Source organism: Garra rufa, chromosome 5, assembly GCF_049309525.1.
Source record: "Garra rufa chromosome 5, GarRuf1.0, whole genome shotgun sequence".
Taxonomy (NCBI): domain Eukaryota; kingdom Metazoa; phylum Chordata; class Actinopteri; order Cypriniformes; family Cyprinidae; genus Garra; species Garra rufa.
The window spans coordinates 33,555,968-33,579,629 of NC_133365.1; the positions used below are offsets into that span (position 1 = coordinate 33,555,968).

General features: G+C 37.7%; 1 protein-coding gene across 2 annotated transcripts in view; it reads right to left on the reverse strand.

The window, feature by feature from the left end:
* Positions 1-23,180, reverse strand: part of atp2a3 (ATPase sarcoplasmic/endoplasmic reticulum Ca2+ transporting 3) — an 83,367-nt gene extending 60,187 nt beyond the window's left edge. The window contains exon 1 of one of the 2 annotated variants that reach the window (XM_073839813.1): positions 22,593-23,180. In XM_073839813.1, the coding sequence (XP_073695914.1) occupies positions 22,593-22,710 (118 nt within the window). In that variant the 5' untranslated portion in view covers positions 22,711-23,180. The remainder of the gene's footprint in view (positions 1-22,592) is intronic. The other variant, XM_073839814.1, reaches the window with a different exon arrangement.
* Positions 23,181-23,662: the final 482 nt, after the last annotated feature.

Below are 23,662 nucleotides of genomic sequence, written 5' to 3' on the forward strand. Positions count from 1 at the left end.
ATCAAATAGACCGATCACCGATATTTTGAACCGATTTTGACCCTAAAAATGCCTAATATTCTTAGGCATATTAAGAATAACAGGAGCTCTGACAAAAACTTTTTAATTATTTTATCGGCAAATACCGATAACCATAAAATCCTTAATATCTGCACCAATAATCAGCCAGGCAAATTAAGAATAACACTGACAAAAACGTTTCGATTATTTTATCGGCAAATCCGTTTTGAAAGTGATCGATACCAATAACCATAACAATGCTTAATATCGGCACAAATAATTGGCCAGGCAAATAAAGCATAACGAGGGCTCTGACAAAAACTTTAATTATTTTATCAGCAAATCAGTCTTGAAAGTGACCATTATCGTTAACCATAAAAATTCTTGATATTGACACAGATAATCGGCCGGACAAATTAAGAATAACAAGGGCTGACAAAGTTCTACATTATTTTATCAGCAAATCGGTTTTGAAAGTGACTAATACCGATAACCATAAGAATGCTTTATATCGGTACCGATAACCAGCCAGGCAAATTAGGAATAACAAGGGCTCTGACAAAAACGTTTCAATTATTTTATCTGCAAATTGACTTTGAAAGTGACTGATACCAACAACCATAACAATGATACAGATAACCATAAAAATGCTTAATATCGGCACCGATAATCGGCCAGGCAAAATAAGAATAACAAGGGCTCTGACAAAAACTTTTCATTTTTTTATCTGCAAATTGGTTTTTAAAAAGTGGCACGGATAACCATACAAATGCTAAATATCGGCACCGATAAACAGCCAGGAAAAATTAAAATAACATATATAACCATAAAATGACTATCAGCACCAATACTTGGTCAGGCTGATAATCAGTCGACCCATAATCAGCTATTGCCTGATAAAATTGTAATATCAGTGCACCCTCACTTATCACAAAAAATTACATTTAGAAAAAAAACAAATCCAAAATAGAGTGATGTAATAAAATCCATAGCAAGTACAGTCGTGGCCAAAAGTTTTGAGAATGACACAAATATTAGTTTTCACAAAGTTTGCTGCTAAACTGCTTTTAGATCTTTGTTTCAGTTGTTTCTGTGTTGTACTGAAATATAATTACAAGCACTTCATACGTTTCAAAGGCTTTTATCGACAATTACATGACATTTATGCAAAGAGTCAGTATTTGCAGTGTTGGCCCTTCTTTTTCAAGACCTCTGCAATTCGACTGGACATGCTCTCAATCAACTTCTGGGCCAAATCCTGACTGATAGCAACCCATTCTTTCATAATCACTTCTTGGAGTTTGTCAGAATTAGTGGGTTTTTGTTTGTCCACCCGCCTCTTGAGGATTGATCACAAGTTCTCAATGGGATTAAGATCTGGTGAGTTTCCAGGCCATGGACCCAAAATGTCAACGTTTTGGTCCCCGAGCCACTTAGTTATCACTTTTGCCTTATGGCACGGTGCTCCATCGTGCTGGAAAATGCATTGTTCTTCACCAAACTGTTGTTGGATTGTTGGAAGAAGTTGCTGTTGGAGGGTGTTTTGGTACCATTCTTTATTCATGGCTGTGTTTTTGGGCAAAATTGTGAGTGAGCCCACTCCCTTGGATGAGAAGCAACCCCACACATGAATGGTCTCAGGATGCTTAACTGTTGGCATGACACAGGACTGATGGTAGCGCTCACCTTTTCTTCTCTGGACAAGCCTTTTTCCAGATGCCCCAAACAATCGGAAAGAGGCTTCATCGGAGAATATGACTTTGCCCCAGTCCTCAGCAGTCCATTCCCCATATATTTTGCAGAAGATCAATCTGTCCCTGATGTTTTTTTGGAGAGAAGTGGCTTCATTGCTGCCCTTCTTGACACCAGGCCATCTTCCAAAAGTCTTGGCCTCACTGTGCGTGCAGATGCGCTCCACCTGCCTGCTGCCATTCCTGAGCAAGCTCTGCACTGGTGGCACTCCGATCCCGCAGCTGAATCCTCTTTAGGAGACGATCCTGGCGCTTACTGGACTTTCTTGGACGCCCTGAAGCCTTCTTAACAAGAATTGAACCTCTTTCCTTGAAGTTCTTGATGATCCTATAAGTTGTTGATTTAGGTGCAATCTTAGTAGCCACAATATCTTTGCCTGTGAAGCCATTTTTATGCAACACAATGATGGCTGCACGCGTTTCTTTGCAGGTCACCATGGTTAACAATGGAAGCATCAACCTCCTTTTAACATGTCAAGTCTGCCATTCTAACCTAATCAGCCTGACATAATGATCTCCAGCCTTGTGCTCGTCAACATTCTCACCTGAGTTAACAGGACGATTACTGAAATGATCTCAGCAGGTCCTTTAATGACAGCAATGAAATGCAGTGGAAAGTTTTTTGGGGATTAAGTTAATTTTCATGGCAAAGAAGGACTATGCAATTCATCTGACCACTCTTCATAACATTCTGGAGTATATGCAAATTGCTATTATAAAAACTTAAGCAGCAACTTTTCCAATTTCCAATATTTATGTAATTCTCAAAACTTTTGGCCACGACTGTACATTCACAAATGGCTTGCTAAATGTAAACCACAACCATTGCACACACAGAATATCATCTGGGGTAGAAAATGTACAGATGGACCACCAACTGTGATGCCGTTTGTTTAGTGAATGTCCTTCCTCTTTCGAGGAGGGAGAATTTCATGATGAAACAAACATTTCTGGCATTGTACAAGAGTCATACGACATAGATGCGCTCTGTGGCCTACACACTGCTGTTTAGTCAGTTCTAGAAGGTTCTCGAGTCAGAGCGTGTGGGAGCCGAAGAGCATGTGGAGAGTGGGAGGGGGCGGAGCTTCACGGACCTCTCTCTCTCACACGCATCATAATTAGAACACAGATGCCCTCTTTGTTGAGGCTCTAATCTGAAATCTTGAGGATCCGCAGCCATTTAACTTGCATGTCCGTCTGCGTGGGGAAAGAGTGGCCTCATTAATAATCAGTTCACACTGAGGCTGCTATAGGTGCAATTACGACACTCTATTAGAGCATCTGACTATGAAGTGCTTTCATTAACTAATCTCAACTGATATTGCTTGACAAAGGTACACCAACGTGTACAAGAACAACATGCTTGTTTCTGGGAGACTGTTCATGAATGGACCTACAGAAAGCACAATGGAAAATCCTTGGAAACAACCCAAAAGATAGCAAGAGAAAATACAGGGCGTTCCTGAATTCCAATGAGCATGTGTTTGTGTGTACTTAGGTCAAGTTTAGCCTTGCGTTGTGTGGATACTATCAGGAGTTTCCCTGCCGTTCGGCTCAGAGTGAAAGCCTGCATCCACATCATTTCTGATAACCAAGAAAACTTGATTGCACTTGACTTTGTCTTTGACTTATTGAAAGAGGGAGTTCCCTGCTTCGGTCCGATGAATATCTGACTCCTTTCATCTCTTATTCTTGATTAACACAATTTTTGCCTCACAATTATACATTCAGGAAAAAGCTGGGAACGGGTAATGCAAGTCATGACGTCTTCACGGTTCACAACTGCAGATGGGAACAGGCTGGATGCACGTGCAGTGGAAACCAAGATGAAATTGGCTCGTGGCAGAAGACCTGCAGCAGTGAAATTACACAGCGGTAAAGCATCAAGATTCCCATTTCCCTTTCAAAAAAAGGCACACATCCAAACAGTCTTAACACACACATTTGGCCCATCAACAACTGAATTTCCAGCAACACTTGGAAAAAAAATGTACGGGGAAAAACACAAGCAATCGTGACCGCATGTTTACTTAATATTGTTCAGTCTTGTACTGCTTTTTAACGTTTTTTCGTAATTAAACAAGCATGAATGGAGGGAATGAGACGGCTCAGATGTAGAAGTGAATGAGAGGGAGGGAGAAAGGCATGAAAGAGTGTGTTCTGCTTTGAAGAACACAGCAGAATCTTCTCTTCATCTTTCCTCAGGCTATGAGATCTGTGAGAGCCTGAGAATCTGAAGTCGAGAGCTCCGTCTATGTGATATAAGTACAGTGATGTACTTCAAATGCTCCGATAACTGTGAGTCATTCTTTTCTCTTTAGGGGCCCTGTGCATACATTACAGGAAGCAAGAATATCCCATACTGTTTTCCTTGCTCCTCTGAATTACCAGCTACAGAATCACTACCTGACTTCATGAAATCTGCTCAATTCTCAAAAATGTTCTACTTTAAAATCACACTTTTCATAATATTCATGTACAATTTTTTAATCTGCTTCAGATTTTAAATAGTTTAAAATAAAGCATTTCATAATTTTCTAGTTTAGAATTTTGAATTACATTTTAATTCCATTTAGAATTTTGTATTGCAACTCAGAAATGTCTACTGAAATTTTTTAGTGTTTTAAGATTTTCTGATTCTGGAATTTTCAGAATTGTAGTTTGAAATTAACTATACTACCATTCCATAGTCTGGGGTTAGTAAGATTTTTTTGTTTTTTTACATTTTTGAAAGTCACATGCTAACCAAGGCTGTAATTATTTGATGAAATACAGTAAAAGACAGTGATGTTATGAACTAGGGCTGCACGATATTGGGAAAAAATTAATTTCTTGCGATATATATTGCGATGTGTACAAATTCATTTATGTTCATCAGGTTGTTTTGAACTGCTTAAAAATCAAATAATAATTCAAGAATAATTGGGGTAATTTTGTAAGCATTTTCAAAGAATAAAAAAAATGTAAAAGTACAGTATAATCAAAACCCTGAAATAAAATACTTTTTAAAGCTTATTTTGGGTAGTTTCATAAACAGTCTGACTCACCTTATTCACTGTCAATTCAGGCAAATCAAGGCTCTAATATGAAATTAATAATAAATGTTGCTTTTACCCTGATGAAAGGGAAATCAGCTTCTTCCTTTCACGAAAAACATTAAAAGCTTAGCCAAGATGGAGGAACAGCTGATTATAGCTGTTACAGGGATAACATTTTTAGCAGCAGAGCTACTGCAAGCAATTTTTAGTTTTGGAAATCCATTTATCCTTTGCTGAAACTTCCGCGTCTTTAGGAGAGCGCGGGTCATGCTTGCTTAGCAACGGCAGACGCGTTTTTAGGCGCGACATGTGAACGGTCCCTTAAATTCGTAGTGTTTCCGCGAGTTGTGGCAACAACTGCCAGGCACTCCCGACAAAGCACCTGTTTTTGGTCAGCAGCATCCTTTTTGTATCCAAAATACTTCCATATGACCGACGTTGCATTTCTTTTTGCGACCAAATCTTCCATTTCGGCGCTTTTCTCCCGTCCCGCGCTCATTTCGCCATGCGCACGCAGAGACTGCATGCATGAAGTAGGTGAAGCAAAGCGTGCATTGTAGTTTTTAAAGAACCCTTATACATGAGTTAATTACTTTATTTTAGACAAATATAGATCCGTGAATAGAAAGTTTGGAAATATAGAAAGTACATTTTTAAATCAGACACACATAAAAAAATTTTTTGCCCTGCATCGTGACTGCCACGATGTGACTATCGCGCATGCGTACATCGCGATGAAGATGCTGAAACGATCTATCGTGCAGCCCTATTATGAACTATTATTGCGGTTTTCTATTTTTAAAATGTAATTTATTCCTGTGAATTTTCCAGCATTTAATGTCACATGATCCCTTAGTAATAAGTCTTATGCTGATTTAGTGATTCTTTGATAATAAGCAATTTCAAAAGAAATGCATTTATTTGAAATAGAAAACTTTTACAACAAAATTGTTTTCACTTTTGGTCAACTTATTACATCCTTCCTAAATGAATGTATTAATTAAAAAAATAATAAACAGCAGTGTATTTCAGAATTACATAGTTCAGAATGATTAATTATGTAGTTTAAAATTAAATATTTAAAGTCCTTGTGAAATCAAAATTGAAGTATTTTGGCTTATAGTATGAATATGTTTTAATGCATATGTCTTAAAGTTATCTATAAGCTTGTGTGCTTCAAAACAATGACAAAATTTGCATTTACAAGATATAAAAATCCAAAACGTACAGTCTCTCACTTCCAGCAATATCAACGATTTTGATGACATCACCCTGCACTTCAGCTTCTCATCAAACTGTCTGTCCAATCAAATGCTCTCCAGAACCCAAAGCGTCCCGCCCCCTACATTATAAATAGACGCAGAAGCTGCGGCTGAAATCGGTCAATTATTCAAAGAATTTGTATTTTCTGTAGAGTCAGTGGCACTGTATAGGGGATAGGGAACAATACAGACAATGTAAATATGCATTCTGTTGGGGCAAATTAAATCTGGATTCGTGTCACACGAATCACTGCAATGCGCAGTCTTCTCACAAAGATTGTATTTGTGAATTGGCGCAGACTACAAAACTTTTTGAACCCACTTGTATGCTAAATTTCATAGCGATATAAATGAGATTGTGACTGTCAACAAACACACAAAGTAAAAATAACACCAAACAATCTTACGATATTACTGCTGTGGATTCAGCATGACCATGACCTCAATAAGACTTCAGCGACCACTCAGTGAAGCAATGAAAAACATCCTCTTACTGTAAATGTTCTTGAGACACCTTTCCCTTTACAGCATCAAAAGACTGCAGGTCTCTTTTTTGTTTCCTGAACCCAATGGCACAATCTGCCGCTTATGATAATCGTAGCGGCTTCAGCTCTAATGCAACATGATATTATGTAAGAGGAATATGAACTCATCTGAAGTCTGTTATGGAAAGAAATCACCTCACAGAGCAGCAGCATGTTCCTCCAGTGGTGTGGAAAAAGTGGGTGGCAGGACAGGGGGAGTAATGGCCCTGAGTTTCCCTCTCTTTCCAGTCATGTGTGTGTGTGTGTGTGTGTTTACCAGGGCACGCTGTCCTCTTGTCGCTTTACTTTACTGGTTCTAGGTACAGGTTTCTGCTGATCTAGGTGCATTTTGCCTTTTTGCGCATATTTAGGAAATCACTAATCAGATATCAAACCAAAGAACAAGAGTCATTTCTTATTGAGAAACAAATACTCTGTAGGCATTTCTGGGCTCGAGCGCTGGCCTGAACACAAACACAACCTTGGTGGGAGGAAGGAGGGTGGGAAAGACAGAGAAAGAGAGGAGGGATGGAAGGGGTTCCCTGTTAGGGTGTGCCAAGGATTCCCTCAGAGTCATCTGGGCCGTGTCTGCTTGTCTGGCCCAAGCACATTCCTGCATCGTGATTTCACCCTGCCCTCATGCATAACAAACACACACACACACACACACACACAAGCTTGCTTTTTTTGTTCCCCTTTAAATTCATCTTGTTCTACTTTTCCACCCTCTTTTTCAACTATCTTTCTCTCGCTCTCTTTCACTCTACAACCACACAGTAAATGAAAACAAGTGGCAGTCTGTTTACACACCAGTCAGTGGGAGAGGGGAAACACTTCCTGGAAACAGTTGCCAACAACACACAGAGTCTGTAACGTCTGTACCAGGGGAAGTAGGAGGACAAGCGAGAGCATACAGTAGGATGCAGTGAAAGTGTGGCCCAGCTGAGCTCACAGCTAACCTGAACTAACTCTGACTCTATTTACTTCCTGAAATGAGCCCAGTCTTACTGCTGCATATGACTCCTAACTGACATGTTATTCTTTTTTAGAAACAAATATTACAAAATCATCTGGTTAAAAAAAAAAAAAAAAAAGCTTTTAGTCAAAACTTTTTCCACCTCTAAAACAACCGGTATCATTTCTAATACCACAAAGGGGTGGGGAAAAATAATATTGACCAATAATAATCACAACCTAGTATGTTTCATTCCCACATTAAAAACGCATTGAAATGAAAGTAGCTTATGAAAAAGAAAAAAGTACAAATAGAAGGCAGGGATTTTGAGATTGGGATCTGCACTCAAAAAGTTATGATAAACATCACTGGGTCAAAATTAAATAAATATATAAAAAGGACTTGGACTTTAATTCCTCAGAATTTTATGATACAAACTCGCAATTGTGAGTTATAAAGTAAGAATTGCGAGATATAAACTCACAGTTCTGACGTTTTTTTCTAAGAATTGTGATATAAACTCACAATTGTGAGTTATGAAGTCCGAATTGCGATTCTGACTTTCTTCCTTGCAAATGCGAGTTGCATCTTGCAATTCTGACTTTTTTTTGACTACATTGTTTTCAGAATTGAGAGATATAATTGAGTTATAAAGTTTGCAATAAAATAAAAAAGTCAGAATGGCGAGATAGAAAATTGCAGTTCTGAGAAAAAAGTCAGAATTCTGAGTTTGTCTCGCAATTCTGACTTTAACTCACAATTGTGAGACATAAACTCAATTCTGAGAACTATAGTGATGCTCCGATTGATCGGCCACCGATCATGATCGGCCGATATTGGCTTAAAATAGCTTGATCGGCGAACCCCAAAAGCGCCGATCAAAAAAGCCGATCACTTGACGTAAATTATTCGCGCAACTTTTTCACAGGTGCATGCACGTCGCACAGGTAAACAACGGCAGAGCGGAGCTTACCAGTGGCAACATGAGTACTAAATTCCTTATTCGTTTTGTAAGGGTAGTCTTGTTATTGGGCATGAAGTTGTGCGTGTACAGAGCGTTTCATTTTCTGCTATCTTCAGTGAGTGGTAAATGTGCGTGCTTGAATGTAAATGAATGTATATTTCTATACCCGTCATATTGCAATAATGTTACCGCTGTATGTCTGATTGTTGTCATCAGCTCATGTTGTAGTTCAGTTCATATAGAATGAGGAGAAATGGTGCCCGTGTAATTCACGTGCGTATGTTTAGCGCCATTTTATCGCATCGTAATTCTAATGAACGCATATAGATGTTACTGAGGTGAATGTTTATGTTTCCTATATACAGACGGATTCTGATATATCGTATTTAATTCAGCCTAAACCACATTTTACTACCTTTATCCTAATGACTGTACAATGCTGGATAATAGAATCCTTACATCATCTTAAAAAGCAGCTACAAATAACAAGCAAAGAACATTTACATTATCAAAGAACTTCATCACTAACTAGTGTAGCCTAGTCTAGTGCGAGGTGCACTTTAAAAAACACTCCCGTTATAATCAGTTTATCTATCTACACTGTATGATGAATAAAGTCTCTTCCCCATGTGGCGCATTAAGGCGACGTGGCCACTCTATGCGTGTGTTTATACAACGGCAAATTTCTGAAGCATCCTAGAACCGACTCTCTGCACTGCATCGCTAAAGTTTGGCGCCTTTTTGACGGATAATAATAATAATCGTCTTGCTATCGTCAAAGGCATCAGCAACTGGCGATATCTCTAACTATCGTCGATACACGATACTATCGTCTACAACCCTAACTTGGTGGTTCTTCAAGATCTTGACTATAGCCTATTTCTACAGTTTCTTTTTTCAATATAGTTAATTTAGAGTTAGTTTCATTTCTACAAATGGTGCAAACTCTGCTAGATTGTAGATAAAAAAATTTCCATTCCCCTGCCATTCTGTGGTCGGCAGTGATCGGCAAACGGAAGATCATGATCTTGGTGATCGGTAATCGGTGATCGGCCCCAAAAATGCTGATCGGAGCATCTCTACTGAGAACAATCTTTTTTCCCCTCAAAATTGGACTTTATATCGCAATTATATCTCACAATTCTGAGAAAAAAGTCAGAATTGCGTGAAAAAAATCAGAATTGCGAGATATAAACCTGCAATTGCAATAAAAAAGTCAGAATTGCGAGATGCAAACTCGCATTTGCGAGGAAGAAAGTCAGAATTGAATTCTGACTTCATAACTCACAATTGTGAGTTTATATCACATAATTCTTAGAAAAAAAGTCAGAATTGTGAGTTTGTATCAAGCAAAAGTCAGAACTGCGGAATTGCAAAAATCAGAATTGTAAGGTTAAACGTCACAATGACCTTTTATTATGCGTTATTCAGTGGTGAAAATGGGCTTCCAAAGTTATTAAATTATTTGTACCTTTGAAGATTAACTGAAAGGATGCATTAGATGGCAAAATCTATCTAATTGTAAAAATAGACGAAAATGAGCATGCAAAATTAAGTATTCATCCAGTACTAACCATATTGGTTATACTTTTTTTTTAATCCATCAGCTCTGAAAATGTCTATTCTATTTACCTTTAAAGTCTGTATTCTGGTCTCTAGATAAGAGTCAAGCCCTTCTTTTAAATGTAAGCCTATGAGATGTTTTTACCTTATTTACAGTCCACCAGACAAAGATAAAATTGGTCAGAAAAGCACACAACCTTTTAACCTGGTGAATGAATTGAAGTTCCATTCAAGTCCATAGCTCAAACACTGCAATACCAGCCAACATTTAATTTTACGAATTAGGGATTTGTTTTATGTTTGTTCCAAAAATAAATAAATAAATAAATATTATGGGATGATGTTTCTGATCTACTTTTCCGTCGGTTTCTCTTTCAACCACAAAAACATGAAGTTTTATAGGCAGTTGTCATGACCAACTGGCTTGTGGACATGGCTGGAAAAGCATCTCTCTGTCAACATTCACCCAAAATAAATGTTACGCAACATAAACCTCTACTCTTGATTTATACCCACTTCAATTATCACAACAACACTACACTACTATAAATCAGAAGTGACTCTCAATACATAAAGGCGCTGTTTGAATTCATGTGAACCGAGTCCTAGGATCAATGGACTGTGCATTGAAGGATGAAAATAATTCCTTGCTTTAAGTGCCATTTACAAAGCAGTCATTAAAACAGAAGTTCCATGCCTCCTTCAGATTCTCGAAATAACTTGGAAAGAATTCTTATGCAGTCGTGCTGGAGTTATTTACTTCTGCTCAAGATAGGCATGATGGAAACTACAACAAAAAGACACTTGAAAGTCACTGAAAGTGTAACTATCGATTATAGTAAATAAATCGCTAATAATCCACTTATATGTGATTTCTATGACTGCAGTACATAAACACTGGAGGACTAAACATGCAAAAGCTTAAGTTAAACTTCACAGTGAGGGCCAAAATGCCTGGAAAACCTTTGCGTAAAGAGGCGTTCACACATAGAGTGATTGAGGAGATTGCCAGGTCTCTGCCAGGTCTCTTGTAGGCGTTTTTATTCAAACTGTAAAATGTGGTGAATCATGTGAGCTCCAGTGTCTGTATGGCCATTGGAAGTGGCTACACATTTGCATGAAGTTGAACTCTGCTCAACTTGTTGCATCACCAACGGTTGCTTTTACCCACTCTGCCAGACAGACACTGCCAACTCTCACTGAAAATTAGAAGTCACATTGCCTCTTGAGTCGGCATCATTAGTATAGTGAGCATCCTAATAATGTTCATGCACAACGCTCAGTACTTTATGAGGTTGGGATGCGGAGAATCAAGTTTATGGAAAAGGAATTATGAGCGATGAATACAGGGATGTAAATATTTGACTCTTCACAACTTCAAAGAGGTTTTCTCATAACACCGCTTAAAAAAAGAGAGCAATACACCGCTCACTAGAAATACTCGTATTATGAGGCCAATTTGCACATTTTCCTTCATTTTATATGAGATGATCATTAATCTGTGGAATAAGACAAGCAAAAAATTTCTATTTATAGTTCATAGCAGGTTTAATAATACCCAGTTACAGATTTTATAAGACTATTACTTAAAGGGATAGTTCACCCAAATACAAAAATGTATGTCGTTCCAAACTCTTCAAAACACAAATTAAGATATTTTTGATGACATCCGAGAACTTTCTGACCCTAGGATAAGGATAGCGGTAAAATAGTCCATGTGACATCAGTGGTTCATCCGTAATTTTACAAACTGGGCCTGGAAACATTTTAGTTGAATTGGTGTCTATAGAGTATCAGAAAGCTCTTGGATTTTATCAAAAATATCTTAATTTGTGTTCCGAAGATAAACAAAGGTCTTATGTGTTTGGAAAGACATAAAGGTGAGTAATTAATGACTTAATTTCTTTTTTGGGTGAACTATCCCTTTAAATAACTCAAAGTCATTTAAGCACTCCTGGAATACATGCATAACTACACAAACACTAATTTAAGATATTATATTTAATGTTAATTAATTGCCTACTTCTTGGCCAGCTCAAAGCATTGTTATTGGCCGCCTGAGGCGTTACGTAACATCACTGGTTCTCCCTGAAGGGGAAGCCTTGGTCTAACACAAAGTTTCCACTGTCACTGTACAGCAACCCTACATACATCACTCACAGTGATCCGCAGTTTTAACAGAACATCCTTCACATCTGCAACATGCATACACGCACAACATAAATCAATTCTCACTCAGAGAAATGTTTTTTGGATGTTTCCATTTAAAACTCACAGAACATCAAACACGGTTACCAGCAACAGAAAATACAAAGTTCACACAAACACTAAAAAATAAGAGAACTGCCAAAAAGTCGTGGACTGCCTGAACGACTAGCTGACTAATGGGTCTTGAAGGGATAGTTCACCTAAAAATGTTACATTCTGTCATCATTTACTCACTCTCATGTGAGTATGAATTTCTTTTGCAGAACACAGTAGAAAATACATGTGGGTAACCAAACATTTTGGTGACCATTGACTTCCACTGGATGGACCAGGAAAAAAAAACAAGTTATACAGAAAGTCTGCAGGGTTAAATCAGCTGAGCTACGAATCTACGTATTTTCCTTTCTCTGAAACAGATGAAAAGACAGAACCATGTTTGCAAAAACGCATGCACTTACACTCATTCATAAACAGCAGCAGACATACAGGAACGCACAGCATTTTCGATTGCTGTGCATGCAACCTAGCTACTTATCAGTATAGCATGAAAGAAAAGAGAAATTGTTACGATTAATAAAAACACTACACTCATAGTCAAATGAGCGGTTTGCCACAAGGAGGTGATGCTGTGAGCAGAAGTGGGAGGTGAGAATGAGAGCTGAGTGACAAGATAGAAGCAGATCACAAACACACACACACACACACACACACACACACACACACATACACACACAAGATGTGCTAATGATAACGCTCTAGCCTCAGTTTACTTCCTTTACTCAGACAAGCATGGAAAAATATTTAAAAATAAAAACCTGTAGCTACTGACACAAACATACTAACATATTGTGCATTGTGATGATTATATGTATGTAGTGTTAGGTATGCTAGAGTTTTTGTATACTTTAGTAAAATTCTGTATCAATGCAACATAACACTTCGAAAACCTCAGTATTTACTTCTGTAGATTTCAATGCACACTGCATGTATAAAAGCAAAATTGATGTGGTCACATGTGAACTTGCAGCATTAAAGATGGCTTTAGATGTAATGCTAAAAGGAGCAGTGGAAAATGCACCACTTGTAGAACTGGCAAAGGACGTTTTCTGTGGTTCGCACTAGCTGATGATATTTTCTTGTGGTTATGCTGCTACAGTATGCCTACAGAAAATGGTTAAGTGTGCTTAGGGTTGTTGAAACAGTTCATAATGAAATTTTAAAACTTAGTGGTCAATGTATGAGGCCTTTCTTGACATGACAAGATGAATTTGTCAAACACTACAGTACAAAGCATTTGGGATCAGTATGATAAAAAAAAAAGAAATGAATACTTTTATTTAAAAAGTATGAATATTAAAGATTTTTACATTGTTACAATTTTTTTTTCAAAATAAATGCTGAAATAAAAAAATAAATGTTTCTTAAGCACCAAATCAGCAATGATTTCTGAAGCATGACGTGACAATGAAAAATCAGCTTTTCCATAACAGGAATACTTTACAATTTAAAACATTTTAAAATAGAAAACAGTTATTTTAAAATGTTTTACAATATTACCATATTACTACTTTTGATCACATTAATACAGCCTTTGTGAGTATACAAGACTTCTTTCAAAAACAATAATGAATCTTACTGATCGCAAACATTTGATTTAGGACTGGACAATATGGCCAAAATCTATATCTGTAGATATATATATATATATATATATATATATATACTACCAGTCAAAAGTTTGGACACACTTCCCCATCAAAGGGAATAGGGAAATGTGTCCAATTATTGTTTGTATGAAGGCTAAATATAAACGTTTGACTGATAGTGTGTATATACATATGTCTATATATTCATATTGAATTATTGTACAGCCCTAATTTAAATGGTAGTGTATTAGGGTTGGGTCGATAGACGATGTCATCGTCCATCGCCGATGGCTGACAGACATCACGATGCTGAGCCGGCATCGCGATCCTCCGCCCCGCCCCGCCCCCGCAGCAACCCGCTCGCGAAAAACACACACTTAATCACACTATATAGCCAAATGAAATGCATGCTTTCAATTTCCGCATCTTTACTTATTTTATTATTATTATTATTATTATTATGAGGAAATAATAACAAGGAAGTTGTTAGCGATCACAATATAAATTACAGTGAACTCCAAAGGAATTACACGAACTAGTTCGTTTACATTAATAAATGAGGCATAAAAAAAACCAGCAGAAAAAAATCTAAATTATTTTAATTAAATTAGATTAAATAAACTACACCAAATATGCCCTCATGGTTTTACCATAACGAACCGAGCTTGGAACAAAAAACAAGAGAATATTTTTTTTTTCCATCGAAATACAAACGTACAGTACAAAGCCGAGTATACATTATAAATAACAGTTTATCATTCAAATACATTGGGAATATGGAAACACTTGGATTTGTGCCGAATTACAGAGGTACGTGAGCCCAACGCCTGCTATTTTTAGTTTCGCTTTGTTTTGGTTTCTTAACTTTATATATTTTGTTTCATTCCTGTTCAGAATACCATTACATTTAAATGATTCGTTTTGGAGTCAGGGTAACTAACTTATAGCTATGTTTATAGTGTTTATAATGTTAATACATAATAATATTTCGCTTGATTTGGTATTATTTCTGATATTACACTTTCTCTCTAAACATTCCGCTGCTCATTAAATGCGTTTGGAGAGAGTGGGTTAAGCAGTAAGCAATCAGTGAGAGCGATTTTGAACTTAAAAAAGCTGACTGGTCGAAAATATTAAGGACCAACACACATCCTCCAAATACATCTACAAAAACATTGTTAATGCTGGATCTTTAAAAACAAATACCGGAACGCAAAAATCCAAAATCTGACATTTTCCGGAACAGGATCCGGCTCAAATTAAGCACTGGTGGAAATGGTAGGCTACAATTAATTAATTCGTTATGAATTAATTATTTAACAACAACCATCCTCACCCCTGCCGTCCCCCCGCCGACGATGCCATCGTCCATCGCGATGTTTCACATTAGACATCGTACGATGCCAAATTGGTCGACATCGCCCAACCCTATAGTGTATACTACAGAAGGCCTACAGAAGGTAGAACTCAGTGCTTATTTTCATGAGGCCAGCCACATAGAGAACTGAGAAATTGTGACAATAATACACTTTAAACTTATTATAGCATCACTTAACCACACCAGGGGAGACGGTGACATTTCAAAAAACATCCAACATGTAAAACTTTTTGAATCAAGCCACCAGTACAAACTATTAGTAGGCTTAAAGAGCTGTTGTGTATGAGTAATGAGTATTTTAGTATTCTGGTCTGGTGTAACTAGGGAGCTCTGACAAGGAGGAAACAAAACCATCCAAGCATAAGTCTGCAGTTTCACACAGATGATATGCCATACCAAACAAATGCAACAATTTGAAAACATCTCCATTACAATGCATTTTTTAAAGTGAGGGAGACAAAAGAGCAGTGAAATAAATAGGGTCTTCGAAAAATGGCCTCGGGTCAGTCGTCAGTGTGTGTGTCTTTCTGGTGTTTACATGCCAGCCAGTCATGTGTGTTTATGTATAGTATCAGTCATCTACCTATGCCAACTGCCTGTATGACTTACACAACACACGCATGTGCACAGACGCACGCAAAATGCTCTTCAGCAAGGCGCGCAAAACTCTGCACCACAAAGAACGAAACACCAAACATCCTCTTATAGAGAGTCCTCAGATCACAGCTGTAGCGAGAAAGCTACATCTTTCACTCACACTCACACACACACACACACACACACACACACGTTGGGTTTACATGTTTTATGGGGACATTCCATAGGCGTAATGGTTTTCACACTGAACAAACCGTATTTTCTATCGCCCTACACCTACCCTACACCTAAACCTAGCCCTCACAGGAGATTGTGCATACTTTTACTTCCTCAAAAAAACTCATTGTGCATGATTTATAAGGCTGTTTCCTCATGGGGACCTAAGAAATGTCCCCACAAGGTTAAAATCTACTGGTATTACTATCCTTGTGGGGACATTTGGTCCCCATAACGTGATGAATACCAGGTACACACGCACACACACACACACACACACACACACACTCGCGCTCTCTCTCTCTCTGTTTTAGCAGTGTTGGACATAACAGTGTTTAGTATCTACTAGGAGTTGGACAAAAATGTGGAAAAGCTGGACGAATCACAAAGACAAGTCATTTTAATCACAGTATGACCACTAATTTAAATTAAATCAAATGTGGACCTTTTTACTCCCTACCACAATAACTCTGTGGGAAACACATAGCCATCTAGCAGATAATGACTTTAACCCCAGAGGGTTTAATCCACCACAGTTACAACAGCATCTAACCATTGGCCTCTTTCTGCACACAGGTGAAATACATGGTAGAGGTGACCTCAATTCAGCTCAACCCAAAAGTGAGCAGTATAGTATCTTCTATGCTGATTGTTGGCTCTACTTAGTGTTTAACAGACTGGCATTTGTGGTATTTAATGAAGATGGGTTCACTCATTTTGAGACTCCAGCCACGGCAGTGTTCATGACGTCACAAAAATACAGAATGAAGAGAGAGGCTGACTATGCAGTTACAGTTCCTTGACCTACAGATCAGGATAATGTCTAAACATTTCCTAGATCACAGGTTCTGTCATCATTTACTCATTTCAAACTAGTTATTTTTTTATTCAGATGTGTCATTTCCATACAGTGAAAGTGCATGGTGATTTTAAATGATAAGCAAAAGTACTCGATGTGACTTGTAAGTCATTGACAACAAACATTGGTTGTCGCCATTTGTTACATAAGCTGATGTTATATCTTAAATAATAATGTTTTAAATCACTTGGGAAAACTAATCATATTTTCATAAATACTTTTTGAAAACTGCTTACTCTCAAGTAAAAAAACAACAACAACTTACTAATATTTATATCTTACAAAATTAGCATGAAATTAAAATTCTCCCCATCTATTTTGTAAATAAATGTTATACTGTAGATTAGAAAAAATACATCGTTTTCTTCATTTTAAAAAGTTTTATGTAAAATGCCATAAATTGAACTTTCAGACACTACTTGTGTTTCACTGCAACTTGAATTCTATTCAAACATTCAGACATGTACTCACTAATTGAGACACTGTGGCACTGATATGTCTGCTACACAAAAATATAAACAATATAGCTTTAAATTCTGAGGATCATTTACGCTATTGTTATATATCATTATATCGCCCAGCCCTAAAACAGCTATGTTACATAATAGCATGACCTTATGTAAACCTGATTTTAAACTTGTATATCGTAAAAAGCACACACATTTGACTTGACATTGAAAATATTTAGTCTTAAATTTTAAATTTTAGTGCTTACACAAAGCTATTGAATGGCTTTGAAATACTTAAAATATTAGACTAATATAAAAGTCGTATGGACTATTTTTATGTAATTTTTTGAGCTGATTTGGGCGATTGACTACCAACTACTCATTGTAGGAAAAAGTGCTGCTCGATCTCTGCCCGAGATCTCATTTTGTGTTTTACCGAAGAAAGAAGTTAAAGGTAATATAAGTGATTTGGTTCAATAAATTTTGGTATGCTGGTTGAAAGTCTCTTTCATCCTAATAGCAATTACTAAGTTAAGTGGTCTAAATGTATTTTTATGTGACCCTGGACCACAAAACCTTAAGTCTTAAGTAGCACAGGTATATTTGTAGCAATAGCCAACAATACATTGTACTGTATGGGTCAATTTTACTTTTATGCCAAAATCATAAGGATATTAAGTAAATATCATGTTCCATGAAGATATTTTATAAATTTCCTACCATATCAAAACGTCATTTTTTATTAGTAATATGCATCGCTAAGACTTAATTTGGACAACTTTAAAGGCGATTTTCTTAGTATTTAAATTTTTTGCTCCTTCAGATTCCAGATTTTTAAATAGCGGTAGCTCGGCCAAATGCTAACAAACCATACATCAATGGAAAGCTTATTTATTCAAGATATATAGATATATCGAAGATACACTATATTGCCAAAAGTATTCGCTGTATTCGACCCTGAACCACAAAACCAGTCATATGGGTCAATTTTTTTAAAATTTGAGATTCATATACTATATTGCCAAAACTATTTGCTCACCCCCTTCTACTGAACAGGTTTGACTACTTAAGTAATTTCCATGAGTACAAATCTTAATGTTTAAGCATTGGTGTTTGGTGATGAGTTTTTGGCTCAAGGTCTGCATTTAAAGTCACACCAGAGATGTTCAGCTGGGATTAGGACTTGGCTTTATGCAGACCAATCAAGTTCTTCCACACTGACTGAATCAGTCATTTCGATTTGAACCTTGCCTTATACACAAAGGCATTGTCATGTTAGAATTGAAGAGGGTCCTGTCCAAACTGTTGCTATAAAATTAGAAGCACACAATTACCTAGAATATAATTTTATGCTTAAACATTAAGATTTGTACTCATGGAAATTACTAAAGTTGTAAAACATGTTCAGTAGAAGGGGGTGAGCGAATACTTTTGGCAATATAGTATATGAATCTTAAATTTAAAAAAATGGACCCATATGGTTTTGTGGTTCATATTATCTGTGCAAGGCATAGGACCAGAAAATGTTCGTCCAATCATATCCCTCGGTCCGACATAGGCTGTCCTACCTGCCTGTCAACGTATGTATTTGCAAACCTCTGTGAACCATCATCAGCACGCTTCATTGCGCTTTTGCAGATCGTGTGAGAACGGAAGGCGTTATTATGTTTTCTCACCAGGGAATGAGACATGAGGTAATCTGACAGAGTTGCATTCAAATCTCCACCAATGCCATCTCTCATCATGTCCATGGTTAGCCTCTGGTCTGCCTGTGGCTTCATGTGTTTTGAAGGAGGTGTGGCTTTGGAGAGTGATTTGCAGGGAGGGTGGGATCTTATGCTTTCAAAGCTAGCCTCTCCGAAATCACTTACCCTAGCTTTAATATCGAGTCAAAATGACAAGAGGGTGAGTCAAGAAAGTCAAGAAATTAATTTTTCAAAAGTTTTGGTCGACAGTGTAAACAGCGCACGGGTATTGTTTTTAATTCAAATGAATCAAGCAAATATTTGCACTGTAGTGAATAGGTCTTAAGAAGTAAACTATTTAATAGAAACTCATTTTAACGGTATAGGTTCAGCCAAAACAATTACTCACCCATGTCATTTTTGCATGACTTTGTTTCTTTTGCAGAATATAAACAAAGCTTTTTTGACGAATGCTAGTAACCAAGCAGTTTCGGTTACCACTGACTTCCACTGTAAGAACAAAACATTTCTCAAAATATCTTAAATGTTCCACAGAAAAAAAAGTGATGACTATCCCTAACACTCCTTTTAAGGAAGTTAAAAGATGTACAGTGCAAAGTTTAACTGCAAAACTGTTTATACTGTTACTGGTATGTCTGTAGCTGAAGTCTGGATGTTCTAGCCGTATATCATTACAAGGAATGCTGCTATATATTAAAGCATGCTCTAACTTTATAAGGGATTTCCCAAAGAACAGAAAGAGAGGAATGGGGGATGTTTTCTAATGGATTCTGATGTTAGACGCATCATGCAAAAGTCTGTGTCTAAATTGCCTCTGGGGAAAAAAAGAAAAAAAAAAAAACATGTGGGTGCTAATATACAATAATGATTAATGGCTTAATGGTAAACAAAACCTCCTGTCCGCCTGCATTAATAATGTGCCAGCGTGTCAGAATAATCTCAAAAGGGTTTGGAGCATTTCCCACCCACACACGCACACAAAACAAACACAGAGGCTTTGGACAAAAGCACTCTGTTACATACACAAAATGCATATAAACAAGGGGGTAAGACAAAATTGGAAAAGAAAAAGTGCATCAGAGAACACAGGCAAATGAGTTAATTACTCAAAAGTGAAACAAACGTCAAAAGGCATCACTGTTCAGAGCAACACCTGTCAGATTTGAGATTAATAAATGCATTTCTGAAAGCAAAAAAACAGATATACATACACAAAAATGCAAACCGCTTAAACATTGGGTGCAATAAGGTCAAAGACGGAAGGGTATTCCCTGCGGCATTCAGCTGCATATCAAACAGGAAGTTGACAGCTCAAAGCGAGAGAGACATCATCTACAACAAGATGTTACTTTTTCCATTAAGTAAGCGTTGGCCTCAAGGCTGCAATGATGTCTCAACCAAATCATGTTACAAAACATCTCTAGCCACTCTACTGTTCCTGTATCTTGAACATTTGTGTGGCAAGAGGAGGCTTCCTCAGGGTCAGTTCATACTTAATCTTAAGTCTTAAGTAGCATGGGTATATTTGTAGCAATTGCCAAAAAAACATTGTATGGGTCAAAATTATCGATTTTTCTTTTATGACAAAAATTATTAGGATATTAAGTAAAGATCATGTTCCATGAAGATATTTTGTAAATCTCTTACTGTAAACATATCAAAACTTAATTTTTTATTAGTAATATCCATTGCTCAGAACTTCATTTGGACAACTTTTAAGGGAATTTTCTCAGTATTAAGATTTTTTTGCACCCTCAGATTCCAGATTTGCAAATAGTTGTATCTCCAAATATTGTCCTATCCAAACAAAACATAAATCAATGGAAAGCCTATTAACATGACTTGTTTTGTGGTCCAGGGTCAAATATGACAAAAAAATCCCAGCTAAAGTTAAGTATTGCTGAGTGCGTATGTAATGAGTTAATGAGTCTGTCACTTTAACCGACCCAAATAGAAAAGTCACAGGACATTGTGCTTATGCAGCAGTAGAGTCTGCAGAGAAATCAGGTGCAATGGGAATTCTTTATTAATCGCTGATGGGTTATCACACACTGACACTAGCTCATTCTGTAATAAATGATAGGTGATATGATATCTTCCCCATGTTAATTTGGAAGTGTCACTGTTCTAATTTGAATATCAAGCATGCAGTTATTGTATGAACAAAAGTGTTACAGTGGCAAATGTGTCATGCGTCAGAGTGCAGATGGATATGATAAGCAACGGCAAGCTAAACTGCTTTTCAAAAACTTTTGACAAAATGTATTCAGAGTCACTGCTGTCAAGCGTAAGATTAGACATCAGGGAAAGTTTGATAGGAAGAAGCGAGTGCCTGGGTAACTCGGGTATCAAAACCATGACATATGGGACAAGCACACTTTCATGCTTGTTCATGTCATTAAATAACACTCTCAATTACTCGACCCTCCAGAATAAATCATGCGATGCACAGCTGTGAACCGACCAAATAAAGCTGTAGTGTCACTTCAGATGACAGAAAAAAACAGTAAGGTTTAAAAAATTGTAATTATGACAACATGGAAATGTAAAGATTGTTATCTAAGATTGTTAAGAGCAGCCCACATCCCTTAATGAAATACAACAAAATACTGTTGTACTTTATGGACTTGCATGACAAAAAATACCTCTTTTTAAGTGCCCTCTGACACAAACAGTAGTAGGGCAGCGTAACCTGACGCGCACTGTATCTACGTGAACATTTTGTCTCACTGAGGAAGTAGAAAACTGGTTTCTCAAGTTCTATAAAGCTGGTCACCAGTACATTATCTAGCTCTTTATCTCTTAAACAATATTTCCCTTTCAAAGGGAAGGCTATTCCCTGCACATACTTTTGAGCCAAAAACTTGTGCGGCTCGATGAGCCAGTGGCTCATAATGAAGGGTGTCTGAAATCCTTGCAGGATGTGGACACTCTGCATCTCAGTCCTGCAAGCCACCTCGACAGAAGGTTTTCCACTCTGAGGCTCACGGCCAGGTACATTACAGAGCACAAATCACTTTGGATTTGCCTGAATTCAAACTAAGGGTCATAAAAGAGGGTGAATGGAAAATGCCGGTCTCGTTGGTCATAATGTCCCATGTCATAAAAAAGAGCAGGGCTGAAGAGATATGACTTCATGATTATAAATTAGTCTACCAAACTATCAATGACATGGAGAAATAAGACATTTGCCCTAATAGTAAACGTTTAAGTTTTTAACAATGCAGTCCAAAATTATGAGGCTGCATCATAATCCATCATCTCATCAGCTATGGACCTCACCAAGCTGGAAACTCCTCTTCTTCTATTTTTTCTATTTAGAGATAGAGATAAAAGCCTACAAGGCACTGGGTTATAAAGAACAACTTTCTTCCGCTGTAGAGAGCGCATGTTCTGCCTATGTTCAACTCCACCGGCACTAGTAGTAAACACTTCTTAGAGAAACAGCCAGGTAAATACAATGAGAGCTTACTCACCGTTCGGTCCATATTTTTCTAAATTATTTTTCACTTGTTCCAGCGTGAGTCCAGTGTTTTCGTTCACACCGAAGTTTGCTAAAACTTCTGATGCAGATTTAGTGTGGGCGTTTTCCATGTCGAGGAACTGTTTACTATGAGCACTTGAACGGCATGTATTTGTGACAAATGACACCGAGATCACGGACGGGCTGGGAGAAGTGGCCAAATTTCCACCAAGGTGCTTTCAGACCGCCAAGCGGAGGTGGTAGTCTGCGCAGACGTCCACCTGCCCCTTCTGCAAGCCGCCGGTTTGAGCCCGTGAAGCTGCTGGCTGCTCTGTGTGAGCTCGAGCGATGTGAATGCGCGCGCACGCGCTCCGCGTCCTCTGAAGGTGCGCGAGGTTCCCGCCTCTTTTTCCGTGAGCTCGAGTGTTTGAGCACCGTCCGCGAGCGCTTATTGGCTCGCGTTACCTGAGAGAAGAGAAAGGCAGCTCACGTTCGCGGTGTGTGTATGAAAAAGAAAAACCGCCGTAAGAGAGAACTGCGCCAACCTAATTTCCGCGTCAGGAGGAGAATAAAGCGGTGAGCAGTTTGTCGTGGATGAAGGAAGCTGTCGACTCGAGTGACTCCGAGCGCGTCATCTGTGAGCTTGTCAAACCGTCACCGCTCAAACTTGTGTCAGGATTGCCTCTGAATCTGATTAATATATCTGAAAGATATTAACCATTAACTGGCCGTTACGTATGAAACAAAACTATCTGCTATAGTAAGGGATAAACAGTTTAGCGATTTAGTTTAGTTATAGATTATATAACATTAATTGCTTTTTAACATTTGCTAATCAAAATAATTCACTTGTGAAGCATCATAAAGCACAAGAGCTTGCTCTCAAGGAAAACAGTGTACTGCACAGAGGGGGAGATGGATTTAGAACAAGGTGCTCCAGTTCTTTCCTGGCTCATAGTTTCTCATCTGTCCCTGTGCAAAGCCTATATATAGAAAATATACACTGCTAAACTCATGGTAAAACAAGAAACTTTATAGGTTACATCATCCTTGCCTGTAGAAGTGATAGGAGATCTTTGGGAA